Source organism: Capricornis sumatraensis, chromosome 8, assembly GCF_032405125.1.
Source record: "Capricornis sumatraensis isolate serow.1 chromosome 8, serow.2, whole genome shotgun sequence".
In the NCBI taxonomy this organism is placed as follows: Eukaryota; Metazoa; Chordata; class Mammalia; order Artiodactyla; family Bovidae; genus Capricornis; species Capricornis sumatraensis.
Genome location: NC_091076.1, coordinates 33,242,189 through 33,260,192, shown reverse-complemented (window position 1 = coordinate 33,260,192; position 18,004 = coordinate 33,242,189). Strand labels below are relative to the sequence as shown.

Sequence of the window (18,004 nt, the reverse complement as noted above, 5' to 3'; positions counted from 1 at the left end):
AAGGTCCTGGTGAGGTGCTGTGCCCTAGACCAGAACTTACTGTTTTTATATCATGGTATACACACTAAATATAAATTTTGTAATTTTTTTCCCCCATTTTTTCCAGCTTTGGTGAAATAGTTGAGTGCTAGAAAAGACTATTCCCTTTTTGCCACTCCTCTGGGGGTAAGAGCCAATTTATGTATGCCTCTTGGGCCTGCAGACCTCTGAAGAGTCTCTGGACTTGACCTCTGCCCTGTGAAACTAAAAGCTTGGCTAATTCAATAGCTGTCTCTGAAAAACATGCTCACTGGAGGGGAAATGAACAGTACAGGGCTCTCCAACAGCATGCCAAAAAGTGGGAGAAGTTTTCATTATTTATTCTCAGACATAGGAATTATGTGAATGCAGACAATTCTCAAATCCCATCAGCTCTGACTCCCACCCACTCACAAGGAGATGAGGTCTTGGAATTAGGAGTCTCCAGCTTATTTTTTTTGCAGTTTCTAGGAGTAAAAAACTCAGAGCTCATCCTGCTTTTGTGTCTTAACTCCCTCTAGTTCTGCTTCCCTCACAGAATTATAGGCTGAAGGGTAAACTGTTTTTCTACCTGGACTATAAAAGGATTGTGGAATTAGGAACCCCAAAGTCAGATAAGGAAGAATGTGAAAATGATTCTCTTCCATCTTAATGCTTTGTGAATTTGGCTTCTGTCTTCGAACTTTGAACCACAGTGTCGTGGTTTGCGTGTGTCTGCATTTTCAAGGTAAAAGTCTGGGGCACATTCCTTCCATAAAGGAATTAAATGCAAGCTCTTCCCCATGCTAATGACAGTATACTAGTAGTGCTTTTATTGAGAGCGTGCGTTTTAACTTTTCTGTTGGCATATTTTTAATTAAAATAACATTTAATGGTTTGAAGCTAAAAACCTGATGTTTCTGCCTGGGAGTTTATAAGGGAATGATAACATATGGAGAAGTTTAGCATATAAAATTGAATTTTATTATTTAAAACAGTAAAATATTTTATGACTACAACAATGCCCTGCCAAGCTCCATTTCAGCATCAAATGTGCTTTGTAAGGAATCTTACAAAGCTAGGGGAGGAAAAAAAGACACTTTAATTTCTTATTCCCCAAATGCTTTTTATAAAAAGTTCCCACAAATGTGTTTTCTTTACAGATGGATTCTTGGTCTTGAAAGTACCTCTTCCAGCATCTCTAGCAACACAACAAACCTTGAAACTAGGATACCCGGGGGTACTTTCTGATGACAAATAAGATGGAGCCCGTTGACTTGATTTTGGCTTGTTCTTGTCCTAAGGGTGGTCTTCTAATGCCCCTGTTCTCCCCTCCTGCCCCCTGCCAACTCCTCTGAGGGCTGATGTCTGGCAGGAAGTTAGGGTTTATATTTTTCATGTGTTGTGTTTAATTACTATGTAGGGGAAGTTTGATAAGCAGCCTTCCTTCCTGGCACTTGAGGTACCCCCAGAAAGCTGTCACTCTCCTGATTGGTGACAGAATTGGGCGAGAGGTCTTATTCTCAACCAGCCCCTACTCCTGTAGCCTGCAGGGTTGGTGGCCTGGGTTGAAATCCAAGTATGTCAAAAGTTTTGTGCCTAACCTTGAAAAGTCTCCCCAGCTTTACCCACCTTAAGCACAACGATACTCATTGCCCTACATCCCAGACAAAGAAGCGTTTTTCAGAAGTGCTTTCTCTGTTCAGATGTACCGTCTTCCTCATTCCCCCCCATCCCTACCCCTGCTCCCAACACAAACCCTCATCCACATGTCTGAGCCCCAGAATTGGACTCCAAGATCCTAGTGAACTTGAAAAATATCTGACTCCGCTCAGATCGTGCTTCCCACTGCTAGGGAAACCATTCTAAGCTGAAAAATTAATAGCACCTTATTCCCTCTATCTTTTCTTTTTTAGCATGCATGCTTTTACACACACGTGGGTGCACAGACGCACAGAGTTATTCTCATGTGACTGCGAGTGATTATTTTTAGATCAAAATATATCTTAACAAGCTCTAGAATTATGCAGTAAACAGATGGCCCTTGGGGAGGACCCATTCTGCTTTGGAAGAATGCATATTTTTAGCAGAACAATTTGAGCATCGTTGGGGAAAAAAAGGTTCTGGACATTCTAACTCCTCAATGGGAGAGTCTAGGGCAGGGAGTGGGCTGGCCCTGGAATGTTGCAGAGAAGAGGTGGGAGGCAGAGGAGAGCCCTGCTTGTTCAGATACTCTGATCCCTGGTTTCACTTGTGGCTAACGGTGATGTTTTTGTCTTCCCTTCCCCGTGTCTTGGTAGGAAAGCCCAGTAGTTTCTTTCCAGAGGACAGTTTTATAGACTCTGGAGAAATCGACGTGGGGAGACGGGCTTCCCAGAAGATTCCTCCTGGCACTTTCTGGAGATCTCAGGTGTTCATAGACCATCCTGTGCATCTGAAATTCAATGTGTCTCTGGGAAAGGCGGCTCTGGTTGGCATTTATGGCAGAAAAGGCCTTCCTCCTTCACACACACAGGTAACCAGAACCCTATGTCCCCTTTTCCTCTCCAGGGGCTCCCACCTCAAATCTTAACCAAAGTCAAGAAACCTGATGCTGAAACCGGGATCCTTGAGCTTGGAGGGAGTTTCACATACTTTATAGTCCATTCATCCATTTGCCCTCTCTCAGATCCTACCTTTCAGATGAGTATGGCTGTATCCTTGGAGCTTTTTAAGAGGAAGGAGTTGTAGGGAATCTCTCAATAGCCTTTTTACTAGTACCCAGTCTCCTAAGTTAAATTATCCAGGAAATGCAACCTAGAGAACAAAGCATGCACACTGGAGCTAAACGGACCTGGGTTTGAATCCTCTCGTTATCAGCTGTGTAACCTGAAGCCTGTAGCATCCTCTCGGAGCAAGCTTCCTGTCTAGTAGATGCTGATAACAATGCCCACTGCGCAGGGCTGCTGTGAACAGTGGAGAACCACATCTAGAAGACAGCTAGTGCAGGACCTGGCTCAGAATAAAGGATCCCCTCCTCATCTCTTGCATCCCTTCTCTCCTTCAGGGTTTCCCATTTACCGGGACACATGTGCACCAGAAAAACTTTAAAACTCAAGCAGGATGACTGACACTTTGCCAGTCATGATGGGTAAAGAGCAGACTTGTGTGAGGTCCTCCCTGCCCTGAGTTTGGAATAACATGAATCACAGGCATCCATCAGACAGTCCCTGGCCAAATGTAGTCTTTGTGACCCCCAGCAGGTACTTAATTTCTAGGTAAAAGCAAGATAGAGACATTTGCTAAGGATGGAATTGCAGAATAGTAGAGAGAGCCTGGACCCCTGATTTCTTTATTTACTGGTCCTGGGTTTCCTGTCCCTAGACATTTGTCACATAAGACAGGATAAATACTCTTTTCTTTTTTCCTTAAAAGACAGATAGGTAGACAGTTGCTCAGTTTGCTCACCAGTAGAGGAGGCGATGGCACCCCACTCCAGTACTCTTGCCTGGAAAATCCCATGGATGGAGGAGCCCGGTTGGCTGCAGTCCATGGGGTCACGAAGAGTCAGACACAACTGAGCAACTTCACTTTGACTTTTTACTTTCATTCATTGGAGAAGGAAAGGGCAACCCACTCCAGTGTTCTTGCCTGGAGAATCCCAGGGACGGGGGAGCCTGGTGGGCTGCCGTCTATGGGGTCGCACAGAGTCGGACACGACTGAAGTGACTTAGCAGCAGCAGCAGGACTTCACCACCTGCCTGTTGTTAGCACACGTGACTGTCTTCCCTCGAGTCTCCCATGCTACCAGGCTTGGATCAATTGGAAATTGTATTATTTGACACAGCATGTAATTATTGATGGAGTTTTGCGCTAATCTAGTTTAGTTCCCCTAAAACTGCACCCTGAAACTGGAGCACTGAGAAAGGATCATTGACAAAGGGAAGATAGATATAAATCAGATTTTCCTTTGCACTTGACTGACATTTAAGGCACACCCAGTGAGTGCTCCGGGCCCCATCCTAGATCCCCAGGATTCCCTCCCGCCATCACCTGCGTGGAGTCGGAGGAGTTCAGTCATAAAGTGACTGGGTTTCTAATCACGTGCCCATCAGAAAAGCATAGCTAAAAAAAAAAAAAATAGCATGGCTGTCCTGATTGATGTAAAGGTGCAGAGTCAGCCAAAGGAAGACGCTCCACACCCCAAATTACAACCAACTGACGCTTGAAAATAATCTACTAATTGTGCTGCACTCAGCAGCGGATCAGGAGAGTCCCACCGTGCAAAATGGGGTCTGGGAAGGAGGTGGAGTGGGTTGGCTAACCTCTGCATCGCTTTGGCCTCTCTCGCCTGTTTCATCTGTGTCTCCCTGCGCCCTCCCTGGGCGAAGCCTGAAGAACTTAGCCTTTTCATCTGTGTCTCCCTGTCCTCCCTGGGAGAAGCCTGAAGAACTTAGCCTTTTCATCTGTGTCTCCCTGTCCTCCCTGGGCGAAGCCTGAAGAACTTAGCCTGGTGGTGAAGCAGGCCCACTGCTAATCATGCTCTCTTTGTGCTTCAGTTTGACTTTGTGGAGCTGCTGGATGGAAGGAGGCTCCTGACCCAGGAGGCACGGAGCCTGGAGGGACCCCAGCGCCAGTCGCGGGGAGCCGTCCCCCCTTCTAGCCACGAGACCGGCTTCATCCAGTATTTGGATTCAGGAATCTGGCACCTGGCTTTCTATAATGACGGGAAGGAGTCTGAAGTGGTTTCCTTTCTCACTACTGCCATCGGTAAGGAACCTCCACCGCTCTGGGGTATGTGGGGTATTGTCTCTCTGGGTGAGGGGACACCAGGGGTCTTAGGGGTTGAAGCCGACAGCGAGATGTATACTGCCCAGGGCTGCAGAGGCCAGCTGGACCCAGCATGAGGCCATCTCGACCGGGCTTGCTGGACAAAGGGTAGGAGTGAGATGCAGGGAAGTGAAGGGAGTGACAGGAGGAGCCGTAAGGCCGTGCAGGTGCCCAGTACTGCTGCCCTCCACCTTTCTCTCTGATCTGTGGCCTGGTGTGCAGACCAGCCACTTCATTCAAACACCGAAGGGTGAAACTGACAGGGAGACAGGAATTCTTGTCACTTCCCTCCAGCACCTATATCCGTCCTTATAATCTATCTTGGTTCAAATCACTGATGTATTATTTGGATTTCTTTTATGTGTGATTTTGCTTGCTTGATTATTTTGCTTTTAGAGGCAACAACCCCTGGCAGATGAGAAAAAAAAAAAGTAGATAAAGGCTTGGAGAGAGGCTGGAAATAGCCGTGCAAAGGGCTGGGTGAACAGTGTGCTCAGTCAGAGGGAGGTTTTGCTGAGGACTGAGATACTGAGATGCCCTGAACTCTGGTGGACAGTGAGCCCCTGTGGTTTAAGTGAGCTCTCAGCCCCGTCATGTCCCTTGCAGTGGAAGAGCTCTTGTTCAGAGCGAGCCCCTTGGCCACCCCAAAAGCCTGGGGGTGTCCCAGGAGCATGGCATCCTGTTTTAAGGCATTTCTCTTCTATACCCACATGCTGCAAAGAATTTGTCTCCTCCTCAATCCACCATGATGTGATGTAGGACATGGTGGTCTCTGGTTCAGGTCGAAAACATTTCATCTGAGTTCATATAGAAGCTCACTGACATAGCCTGGAGATAAAAATCCCCTACAGGAAAATAAAACTTCCAGCAGACAAAACTCCATGAACTAGAACGCTTGGTGTTGAATTTTCTGCTGAATGAAAACTTCCGTGAAGTTTTGAGTTCTCCTCAAAGCTCTGTCTCAGTCCTTGGCTGAGAGTCTATCTGATATGGGAAATGGAATTTGAATAAAAACCTCCGAATCTGGTCCTTAGTCCCTAAAACTCTTGCAAGAACCTGGTTCTTCCATCTTCACAGCAGTAGCATTTTCAGGCCATTTTCCTCTTATTTGCAATTTTGCCCTTAGCATCAAGGCAGTGAATACCTTCCCATTAAATACAGTGAACAATGTTTAGGATTCAACTGTGACTGCAGGCTCTACATTCTACCCTCTTGGCAAAACGAGGGAAGTGGGGCTGTGTTGCATGAGCCCTGGGGTAAGAAATAAGACTTTGTGCTGTCCTCATTTTCCACGCGTCTGCCCTAGCTGCTGGTCTCTGAGTACCCCAAGGGCAGGGACTTGGCTGGAATCTTCTCCTTCCCTCAGCCAGCCCACACGGCGGCATCACTCAGTGCAGGAGGGAGTTGGGGTGGGCTTCCCTCAGGGCCCCGTTGGCAGCTGCTCAGTTTTGGCAGCTGCTGTCTTGTTGGTTTCCTCCATTAATGCCTTCTTTCGAGGTGGAGTGGAAACTGTGCTCACTTCTGAATCCCCACCACTAATTTGTGTTTTGGCCCTGCACAAATTCCAGCTCCTGGTTCCCTGAGGTTCTGGAATTTGGAGGCTGCAGCCTGATGGTTAGTGGTGACGCAAAGCCTCTCAGCGCCCCTTTCCCCATCATGGGAGAGTCAGTCGTGGTCGGCCGTGGTTCTCACCATCAATTAGGCTGACACTCGGCGGGGTCTGCCCGGCTCCAGACCCTGTTTCTTTTCTCTTTCTGAGCTCGGTAGCTTCAGATCAGAGACATGATTTTCAGGTCATTAACAGTCCCTAAGTTACAGCTTCATAGTCTCAGAGCCTGATTCCTCTTAGGCGCAGCATCACGCTTGCTCAGAACTAAGGTCTCCTACAATCAGGATTCTGTATTTTTAATAACTGAGCACAAACATGAAAGGATATTAATACAAACCCCCAAAGAAAACTACTTTTAATTAGGAAGTGCCTCTCAGAGAAATAAAGCATCGTACAGGTAGGTACTTTTGCCAACTCTCGTCTTGTCAGAGCTTGCTGACCTCTTTTGCCATAATTAAGGAGACGGTGCTGCTTTTCCCTCTGGTTCTCCCGTTCTCACCTAAATGATGAAATCTTTCTTCACCTTCCTTAACCCTGTGATGCCTTTCAGAGCAGATAGGTGGTACCGTGCTTCTCAGAGTTTTGTGGAACCACCTGGCATCTTGTTAGAATGCAGATTCTGCTTCAGTCAGTCTGGGTGGATGTTTAGAGTCTGCCTTTTTTTTTTTTTTCAACTGAAGCATAATTGCTTTACAATGCTGTGTTAGTTTCTACTGTACAACCGGTGCACCAGCTGCCTGTACACACAGATCTTCTCCCTCCTGAGCCTCTCTCCCACCCTTCTCGGTCGCCGCAGGGCAGCGAGCTGAGCTCCCTGCGTCGCACAGCAGGACCCCAGCAGCGATCTGTTTTACACATGGCAGTGTATCTACGTCACAGCTACTCTCTCAGTTTGCCCCACGCTCCCCTCCCCCCAAAAACTGTGTCTACATGTCCTTTTCTATGTCTGTGTCTCTGTTTCTGCTCTGGAAATAGGTCTGTATGTGGTAAGTTGCATCAGTCGTGTCTGACTGTGACTGGACTGTCACCCACCAGGCTTCTCTGTCCGTAGGGACTTTTCAGGCAAGAACACTGGAGTGGGTCGCCATGCCCGCCTCCAGGGCATCTCCCTGCCGCAAGGATCAAACCCACATCTCTTATGTCTCCTGCATTGGCAGGTGGGTTCTTTATCACTAGCGCCACCTGGGAAGTCCTGGCAATAGGTTCATCCGCACATTTCTCGAGATTCCGCCTATATGCGTTAATATATGATACTTGTTTTTCTCTTTCTGCCTTACCTCACTCTATACGGCTGACTCTATGTCCACTCACATCTCTACGGATGACCCCACTTTGTTCTTTTTGTGGCTGAGGAACATTCCATTGTGTGTATATAGCACATCTTCTTTATCCTTCCTTCTGTTGATGGACATTTGTGTTGCTTCCATGTCCTGCCTATTGTAAACAGAGCTGCAAGAAACATTTGGGATACAGTGCCCAGTGAGATCCTGCTCATCTGTGGCCCACATTTTGAGTAACAAGGGGTTACAGTATCTCATGGAGGGGATCTCAAATATTATTGTGCAAAGCAATCACCTGGGAAGCGTGTCTAAAATTCAGATTCCTGGGCCTTCCCCTGGTAGGCCTGAGGCAGAACCCAGGTGATCCTGATTCTGGTGGGCAGTCTGTCAACTTAGCTATGAAAACAAATACCTCCTGAGCTCTGCTTTCTCTTCCTTCCTTCTCCCGCTGATCCATGTTAGCTCTGCGAACGTAGTGTATCACGTCGCTTCTCTGAGCCTCGTCTTCCTTATCTAGAAAGGGAAGTGGTAATAGTGTTTGGCGGTCCCCACCGTGATGATTGGAGAGAGTGAATATGCAGTGCCCAGTCCAGGCTTCCGTGCCTGGAAGTGGTTAACGTTCTCTCCCCTGCTGCCTTCCCAGTCCACCTTTCTCTTGCTGCCTTGCTGACCTGTCTGTCTTCCTTCAAGTTACAGTGATTGTTTAATGAATGCCTTTTCTTACTTTATTGCAGAAATAGACTGACTCCGACGTTGCTATTAATCCCTCTCTCCCTGAGAGTCCCTGGCGTTGAGTCTCTGCTGTCTGTGGTCGTTACCTGTGGGCCGTGAGTTGTAATTTGTCTTGGCAGCTTAATTAAAAGTTTAGGTCTTGTTTTAGTGAAGTCATTATGGTCCCAGTATACAATTTTAACTCTCAGGTTTGCTTAACACACAGTCTGGAATACGACCCTCCCTTCATTACATGCTGAAGTGCAGAGCTAGAATTTAAGAGGATTTGAGATGTCAGAATCCAGAGTATTTATATCTGTTTGTAATTAAGTAGCGGGAGAAATAATTGTGTTTAATTTAACAAATGGCTGTATTGTGTATGGTTTTGCTTTTCCCTCCATTTAATGCGATCCAGCTGATGATCTTATATTAGTTTATCTCTTGCCTTGAAAAAAATCTAAAAGCACTTTGCAAATTGTGTATACAAATGTATACACATGGAGACACGCTGTTGACAGAGGGCCCTCTGAACCGGATGTGTTTCTGTCTCACGCACACGCACACGCACACGCACCACCGAAACCAAGCAAGTTTTATAAGAAGATGTGGCAGCTGTTTTAAGAAAAACTGGCCTTTCCCTGCATGCAGAGATGGATAATTTGAAGGCAATGTTTCTGCTTCTGTCTGGGGATAGGTAACCTTGCTGACCCCAAGTATTGAATGAAGTAGGAGGGTTATTTGTTGTTGTTTAGTCGATAAGTCGTGTCCGACTGTTTGTGAACCCATGGACTGTAGCCTGCCAGGCTCCTCTGTTCATGGGATTTCCCAGGCAAGAATATTGGAGTGGGTTGTCACTTCCTTCTCCAGGGGATCCTCCTGACCCAGGGATCGAAGCCATATCTCTTGCGTCTTCAGTATTGGCAGGCAGATTTTTTACCACTGAGCCACCTCGTAAGCCCAAGGGGATTATACCAGTAGCTATAATTCACCATCACCATTTTCACAGGACTTGAAATACTTTCTTGAAGCCCTGCAGTAACTCCATTTTTATTTTCACCTCCTGCTGTAGATGAGGAAGTTGAGATTCAGGCATGTTAAGAGGAAAGCTAGGACTTGGATTTGTATCTGTCTCACTCCACAGCTCATGGTCTTCCTTCTTTAGCCATGTGCCTCTTTTCCAAGATCAAGCCCCCTTTTTTGGATATTACGTTTTTTTTCTGTCTGTTCATTCAATAGACATTTAGAGAACACCTACTGTGTTTTGGGGACCATGCTTAGCTTTTTTCTGTATGTGAGAAGGAACCTCATGAGAACTTTAGACAGTTTGCCTTTTGATCTCACCTTTACAGATGAAGAAATTGAATCTCAGAGAATTTGATTGACTTGCCCAAAGTTATTAAGGGCAGAGCCAAGATGGAAACTTGGTCTCTAAATCCTGCATTCCCTCCATGATGCCAGAGTGTCTTACTATTTGCTCTGATGCTATTAAATATTTTATTTCTATTTGTATTATATGGAATATAATTTCCCCTTTATTAACTCTGTCCCCTTTATATAACTTTCCCTTTATTATTTATAACTTCCCCTTATTAATATAAGTATGCATCTTAAATCAACACAGGAAGCTTTCTTGAAAAGTCATTAAAAAGACTACGGAAAAAAAATCTCACACCATCCAAAACTTAGAAAATAAAAACACCTCCATATGCATTGCTTTGCAACCCCAAGACATGACAAGTCTCCAGAGAGCATCTTATCTTTTCACTTTGGTTGATGCTGAAGCATAAGAGGACAGATCACCCTGACGTTGTGACAGTGTGAGCCAAGTTGAAAAATAACAGAGCTGCCCAACAGTGGATTAAGAAACCCAGAGAAAAGAAATGAGAATCACTGTTAGACAATATGCTGCTGCTGCTGCTGCTGCTAAGTCACGTAAGTCATGTCCAATTCTGTGCGACTCCATAGATGGCAGCCCACCAGGCTCCCCCATCCCTGGGATTCTCCAGGCAAGAACACTGGAGTGGGTTACTATTTCCTTCTCCAATGCATGAAAGTGAAAAGTGAAAGTGAAGTCTCTCAGTCGTGTCCGACTCTTTGCAACCCCATGGACTGCAGCCTACCAGGCTCCTCCATCCATGGGATTTCCCAGGCAAGAGTACTGGAGTGGGGTGCCATTGTCTTCTCCAGTCAGACAATATAGACCCTGGTAATTTATGAGAAACATGCCCTGGTCTTCCTGGTCTGAGGACGTTCATGCTCATTAAAGAGGAGAGTCCTTTGGTTCAGGCTCAGGCAGCTGCTGTAAGTTGACCTATTCTGTGTCCAGGACTAGAAGCCAATGTCGCCCCCACTTCCTCCCTCACTTCTTCCTCCCTTCCTTTCCTCATCTGACAGTGATTGCATTCCCAAATGATCACGCGCTTTCCCAAGGCGGAGATACAGAGAAAGTATGAAGCAGACCTGGTGCTTGCCTTTGACATCCTCACGGGCTAGTGAGTGAGGCTAAGTGAGGCTGAGCGGAAGGCGAAGCTGCCTACATAGTGCCTTGGCCAAAAAGTTCGTTCAGGTTTGTCTGGAAGATGTTATGGAAAACCCGAACGAACTTTTCGGCCAACCTAGTACGTGAGGAGGAGGGAAAAAGACTTGGTTCAGTCTCTTTACAGCATGCTAGGCAGCAAGGACTTTCTTATTAAAAAGAGCTTCAGAGCCCTTTGCATGACACCTTCAGCAGGCTGGCCAGGAGGTCCAGAGTGGTTGCAGGCAGACCTGGCTGCTACAGCTGCTCATATTCTCATTTGACCAGCGTTTGCTGGTTTGTCTTTTGCATGCCATGTCCTGAGCAGGCGTTGGTGTCCATGGTATAGTAAATAGCCATGCTTCTTACCCTCTGGAGTTTACAGACCAGCTTGAGACAGTGTGATGTAGACTCTTAAGTTTAATTTCAACCATCCAATACACATCTAAATATATAATTTGTTTTTGTTGTTTAGTCATCAAGGCATGTTCAACTCCTTGTGACCCCACAGACTGTAGCCCACCAGGTTCCTCTGTCCATGGGATTTCCCAGGCAAGAATACGGGAGTGGGTTGCCATTTGTAAATGGTAAACATTCACTGTGGTAAAGAAGAGAAGAGAGTGCCCTAGGGAAACAAATAAGGGACCTCATTGAGATGGCTGGAGCAGGGGTGGAAAGTTGTTGTTTAGATAAAGGTTTGGGGAGAAAATAGACCCAGCAGAGGGGAAAGCATGTGCAGAGGCCCTGGGACCGAAACGAGCCAGGAGTTCAAGGAACTGTGATATGGTCGCATGTGGGATGTGGATCAGACACCTGATACCTGAGATACTAGCAGGCAGGCTGTATGGGCACGTGAAGTTTCATTTTGTGTTGTATTTGAATTGATCCTGACAGTAGTGGGAAACCATTGTGGAATTGTGAGCTGGAGTGACCTAGTTTGATCTACATACTGGAAAGTTTCTCAAGCTGTAGAACTGGGACTCTGGTTAGGAGGCTGTGTCCGAGGTCTCAGCAGAGGCTCAGGCTGGTCTGGGCCAGGACGGAGGGCCTTGGAAATGGAGATAAATGAATCCTTTTGAGTTGTTTACCTGCTCTTAGAGATTATTGGCAGCCCCCAGCTGGTAAGATACTGTCTCCTAAGAGAAAAGATTAAGGCAAGAAGAGAAAAGGGTTTAGGGATGGTCTGTTTTAGGAATGGACAGCCAGGAGAGCCAACCAGTCCATCCTAAAGGAAATCAGTCCTGAATATTCATCGGAAGGACTGACGCTGAAACTGAAGCTCCAACACTTCGTATAGCCACCTCATTGGAAAAGACCCTGATTCCGGGAAAGATCAAGGGAAGAAAGAGAAGGGGACAAGAGAAGATGAGATGGTTGGATGGCATCACCGATTCAATAGACATGAGTTTGAACAAATTCCGGGAGATAGTGAATGACAGGGAAGCCTGGTGTGCTGCAGTCCACGGGGTCTCAAAGAGTCAGTGATGATGTAGCCAGTGAACAACAATGTTTTAGGCATGAGGACAGGCAGCTGAGGAAAAGTGACTGGGAGAAACACTGCGGCAAGGGCCAACAGAAAGAACTTAGATATTTCCAGGCTCCTGCATGTCAGCATTTCAGCCTTCTTCCTCCACCCAGAGTCTCCATTTCACTTTTGGTTTATGCTTCTCCCACTTTGGGATACAGCTGGCAGGAGCCTCCACAAACTGTTTCTTTATCTAAATCATACTTTTAAAGGTAAGAAAACCAAGGCTTAGAGAAGTCACACGACTTGTCCCGGGTCACACAGCCACCAAGGGGCCAAGCCAAGATGGTAATGACAGTAGTCTGTTGACTGAGCCCTGGCTCCATGCCAGGCGCTGTACAGGCTGCAGTATCCGTTCCCAAACACCCTGGAAGTTAGAGGACGTGCGTTTTCACGTTACAGATAAAGAAACCAAAGCTCAGCGATCTGATGCTATTTGCCAAGATCTCATAAGTAGGAAATAGAGCTGGGTTAGCAACCCAGAGCTCATGCTCTCTCTCTTACATTTTAGCAACCAGGTTTCTGGCGTGCGACGACATCTGTGTGTGTCCTTATACACTCTCATAGTCAGAGAACCATCAAGGAAGCTGTGGTCTTAGAGATCATGGCCTTCGCATCTCCTAGGCTCACAGGGAGCCTGCAGTGGGCTTACTGTCCAAGGCTACAGGGTTCTCATCTGCCTGGCCCTGAAAAATATCCTGATACTGTGCTCACTCCTGCTGAGGGAACCCCACTCCCACCCTCATTCAGGTGGGGTTTCCAATAGAAAATATTTTAGCAGTGATGGTTTAATTTTTATATAACAGATGATTAATTTTTGTGTTCTGAGAGCTCTCCTTTCCCTCATTTGATGCAAGCAGCTTCTCCTCCCCATATTGCCAGCTAGCTTTACCATTACAGAGCAGTGGCCTTAAGAGGGTTCTTACACCTGATACCCTTTTCTTTCACTTTTTGGGATGGCTGATAGGTGGGACATGATTAAATGCATTGCCTCCTGTTCTGTGGCACCCTCTGAGAAAAAGCCCCCAACCAGGTCGACTGGACTTGGCATTGGTGTTAGATAGCTGAGGTTGTCACTGTGGCTGGAGAGATGGTGTGGTCCAGAAAAAGGGCAGAGGCTTTGGAGTGAAACAGACCTGGGTTTGAGTTCTGACTGCACTATCTATGAGCTGTTGGATGCTGGGTACATCTGAGCCTCACCTTTTGTTAGTAATAAAACCCACTTTAGAGAGTCTGACAGTGACATGAAGCTGGGTGATTCATTCCAAGTTCTCAGCACGTTTTTAAGTGTCTCTTAATTATTCAACATTTGCTGAACCTTAACTTGGTTAAGTGCTGGAGACTCATCAGTGAACAAAACAGAAGCTTTAGCCTCGAAGAGCCTGTAGTCCCCTGGGAGACCTGACCCTCTCATAAATAATTCCAACAGAATGTGGTCTGTGCCCAGAGAGCTCTGGGCAAGCGCCCATGGGGCAGAGAGGTGGGCAGCTACCTCTGCCAGGGATGCAAATGGAAGTTGGAGGCACAAAGAACTTACTGTGAGAAAAGTGCTTAGAGAGCTGGAAGGCAGTGTACAAACACTCAGTAATTTACCAACTTAGGGCTAGAGCAGAAGTGAGAACCAGAAAGGTATTCTGAAGAGTTACTCTAGAATCATAATAATAATAAAGGAGAAATGGTAACCATCTCTGCTCAATGACAGATGTGGTCACTGTAGAGCAGGCAGAAAACAACCACTTTTAGCTTTTAGAGATGACAAGAGAGAGCCTTTGAGCAGTGACTCACAGGACATGAAGCTAGGTCTTCCGAATCCAATCTGGAGACTTCTCCTGGAGCCCAGATGTGGGCACAGGTCCCTGAACAAAGCAGACCCTCACCAGAGGGTCAGTGAGTACCAAGTGAAAGGTCAAAGTTCACAGGCACTTCCTGCCACCTAGAGCCTTCTGCGGACATTGACTTCGGAACAGCTTGAAGGAAGGAGGGCACGTCTGCCACTTCAGGTGACTGCTCAGCACTTGACTGAAGAATGTTATTTCTGTTGGGGGAAATTCATGCATTTCACGGCTGCTGGATTCAGGAAAAGAAAGTGAAAGTCGCTCAGTGGTCGCCGACCCTTTGCAACCCCATGGACTATAGCAACTTTGAAATGGGTTCAAGTCTGCAGCCTTTCTGTGCTGGAACTATTGCAGCTCAAAAATGCAAATGCAGGTTTCAGAACATTCCAATGCCTTAACTGCTATTTCATTTTCTGAATAATTTTTAAATTTTTGGTTGCACTGCATCTTCGTTGCTGCATGGACTTTCTCTAGTTGCTGCAAGTGGGGGCTACTCTTTCTTGAGATGCTTGGGCTTCTCATTTCTGTGGTCTTTCTTGCTGCAGAGCACAAGCTCTAGGTGTATGGGCTTCAGTAGTTGGGGCTCACAGGCCTAGTTGCTCCTAGACATGCAGAATCTTCCCAGGCCAGGGATCAAACCCATGTCGCCTACATTGGCAGGCAGATTCTTACCCATGGTATCACCAGGGAAGTCTAACCTGTTACTTGCTCTGATAAGTTCTGTCTTCTGATTCAGTAGTGAAAGAGAAAGTGAAGTCGCTCAGTCGTGTCCGACTCTTTGCGACCCCATAGACTGTAGCCTACCAGGCTCCTCTGTCCATGGGATTTTCCAGGTAATAGTACTGGAGTGGATTGCCATTTCCTTCTCCAGGGGATCTTCCCAACTCAGGGCTCGAACCCGGGTCTCCCGCATTGTAGACAGACACTTTACCGTCTGAGCCACCAGGGAAGTCCCTGATTCAGTAGCTGCTGCTGCTGCTAAGTCTCTTCAGTCGTGTCCGACTCTGTGCGACCCCATAGACGGCAGCCCACCAGGCTCCGCCGTCCCTGGGATTCTTCAGGCAAGAACACTGGAGTGGGTTGCCATTTCCTTCTCCAATGCATGAAAGTGAAAAGTGAAAGTGAAGTCACTGAGTTGTGTCCAACTCTCAGAGACTCCATGGAGTGCAGCCTACCAGGCTCCTCCATCCATGGGGTTTTCCAGGCGAGAGTAAGGAGGCTCTCAAATGTCACATTCTAGATTCAGGTTTTGTCGGTCTTTACAAATTCCTTCCCACCTCTCTGAAACTACTTGGCAAAACTCATGTTAACAGCTACTGTTTTTTCACTGCATAGTATATCAAAGTATCATCCTGGATGTTTTAGATACACCGTTTCAGACCCTTTACAACAGGCATTTGTAAAAAATGCAAAGTAGGTATTTTTTCTCCAGAGAAAAGTGGGATTCATCATGTTTAGATGACTAGGCAGAAGTTTCATACCCAGTCAGCAAAAGAGCCAGGGTTTGAATCCAGGTCTCTCTGGCTGCCGTGCCTACGCTTTTCCTCTTGTTCTTTGTCACTCAGGCCTTTGTTGTGAGAGTACCTGGTGTATGCACTGGAGGCAGGTAGACGGCATGGATGGGATGGTGCCTGGAGCCTCGAAAATGAGTTCAGGGCCAACCCGGCAAGAACTTTTTAGGCAGGTTTGAAAGTCTGGTTTTTGAAGGCAGTGAGGAGCACAAGATAGTTTGTAAGCAAAGATGTAGCTTGGTTTGTGCCATGGAGCCATCTGTTTGGCGGCGGTATTTACAAACGGGTTACTTTCTCAGGCTAAAGCAGGAAGACCAAGTGGAAGACTTTCAGTATCCAGTGCAGTTAGATGAGAGAGGAGGGCCTGAGTTGGGCCAAATGCCTCTGTATTACAGAAAAGAAAGGATATATTAGGGGACATTATAGACTAGTTTTCTTGACCACTTTACTGTCAGGGAGAGGCAGGAAGTGTCAGCCTTGGAGAATAGGTACCTAGTGATACCTTGAGTTAAACTAGGAAATAAGAAGGGGACGTGGGCTTGTTGGGAGAAGGAAGGGGGAAGATGGTCAGTGCACAGTAGATTGGAGCTGCTCGTAGAATTTACAAGCGGGGGTCAGTTTTCAGTTGGCCAGTGGTCAGATGAATAAATAGGCGTTAACTTGGGGCAGCCCTGACCCAGAAACAGGGACCCAACAGGTGCCTTGGTGTGGATATGAGAAGGCAGAGGCCTGAGAAGGGAGTTTAGCGTGGAACCCCATCACTGAGCGGGTGGGCGGCGGAGAGAGACGCAGAGATTTGCCTTTGAGAAAAGCTGGGGAGCTGATGACAGCAAACCGGTCCCTTGGGGGTCACTGGCAACTTCAGTGGGAGCGTTTCCACCCCCGTGCAAGTAGAAGCAGGGTCACCGCGAGGTCAGGAGCGAGCGAGCGGCGTGGAGGAGAAACGACCTCTCCTAGACAGAGCGGGGGACGGAGACGGATGGGAGTAACCTGAGGAGGAGGCAGGTTCAAGGCAAGGTTTACACAAGGTGGGGGGAGCCCTGCACGTGTTGTCAGCTGCGGGAAAGGAGCCAGGGGAGAAGGTGGGAGGCCCAGGAGAGAGGGGAGATGAGGAAGGAAGGAAGGGGGGCAGGAGGCACCGAGCGGACGCAGACGCGGGAGGCTCGTCCGAGGACCGGCGGAGACACGCGGGAAGCAGAGGGCCGTGAAGACAAGACGAGGTGGAGCCCAGGCTGGAGGTGGAGCGGAGTGGAGGGCAGGGCGGGAAGCCCTCTCCCGCCTGCACTGCGTGTGTTCCGTTCCATGCCCACGCAGCCTCGAGGCGGCACTGCATCAAATCAGCTCTGTTGTATCAAAGAGCAGGAACGAGGGGGGAACGTGGCTTAGTGGTTAGAGATCAGATCTGAAGCCAGACAGCTGAAAGCCACACAGTTAGCAGTGTGACCATGGGCAGGATTCATAACCCATCAGTGCCTCAGTTTCCTTATCTGAAAAACGGTGATAATATTCAGTTCAGTTCAGTTCAGTTCAAGAAACGGAATTAATATTTGTTAAATACCAAGAACAGGGTGCGCCTCATTATCCTTGCTATACAAGGGCATGTCATTGTTACTGGCAATAGCAGTCACTAATAGTTTTCGGTGCTTACAGGGTTCCGGGAGGGAGCTAAGTGTGGTACATGCATTATCTAACTTAAATTTTATGACAATCCCAGGGAAGCAGGAGAAATTATTTGCTTTACATAGACGAAGAAATAAGGTCCAGAGAAATTGCCCACAGTCACACAAGGAGTAAGGGCAGGGCGAGGGTTTGAATCTAGAACGGTCAGACTCCAAATCTGCACTCTTTCTGCACGGGGTTCTCTACACTTTCCTTGGGTCCCGTGTCCTGTGGCAACAAGTAAGCAGCTGAGGCTCCGCTGTAAGGACACTGCCACGTGTGTGTTGTTAGCTCTTAGTGTTCGTCTGGGCCAAAGAGTTTGCACCTAAGGCTCTCTCCTGAGAGAAGGAGCTCTCTTTTCCTCACAGTCAAGCACAGGTTTAAGTGAACGCACATCTATCAGAGGTTTGGGAGGGTTTCTTTCTGCTTAAACAGAGCAGAGGACCTTCTGCTGAAATGACAGGACTGTGAGTGTTATATGAAGGGTTATAAAAAAAAGCGCGGGCCAGAAACCTCTGAACATCTGGTTTCACTTTGAGTAGCTGCTCGTTCA

At 47.2% G+C, this 18,004-nt stretch overlaps 1 protein-coding gene across 1 annotated transcript in view; it reads left to right on the top strand.

Moving 5' to 3' along the window:
• Window positions 1–18,004, top strand: part of TENM4 (teneurin transmembrane protein 4) — a 439,221-nt gene that overhangs the window by 232,344 nt on the left and 188,873 nt on the right. The window contains exons 7-8 of the mRNA XM_068978818.1: window positions 2,298–2,512; window positions 4,536–4,746. Of these exons, the coding sequence (XP_068834919.1) occupies window positions 2,298–2,512; window positions 4,536–4,746 (426 nt within the window). The remainder of the gene's footprint in view (window positions 1–2,297; window positions 2,513–4,535; window positions 4,747–18,004) is intronic.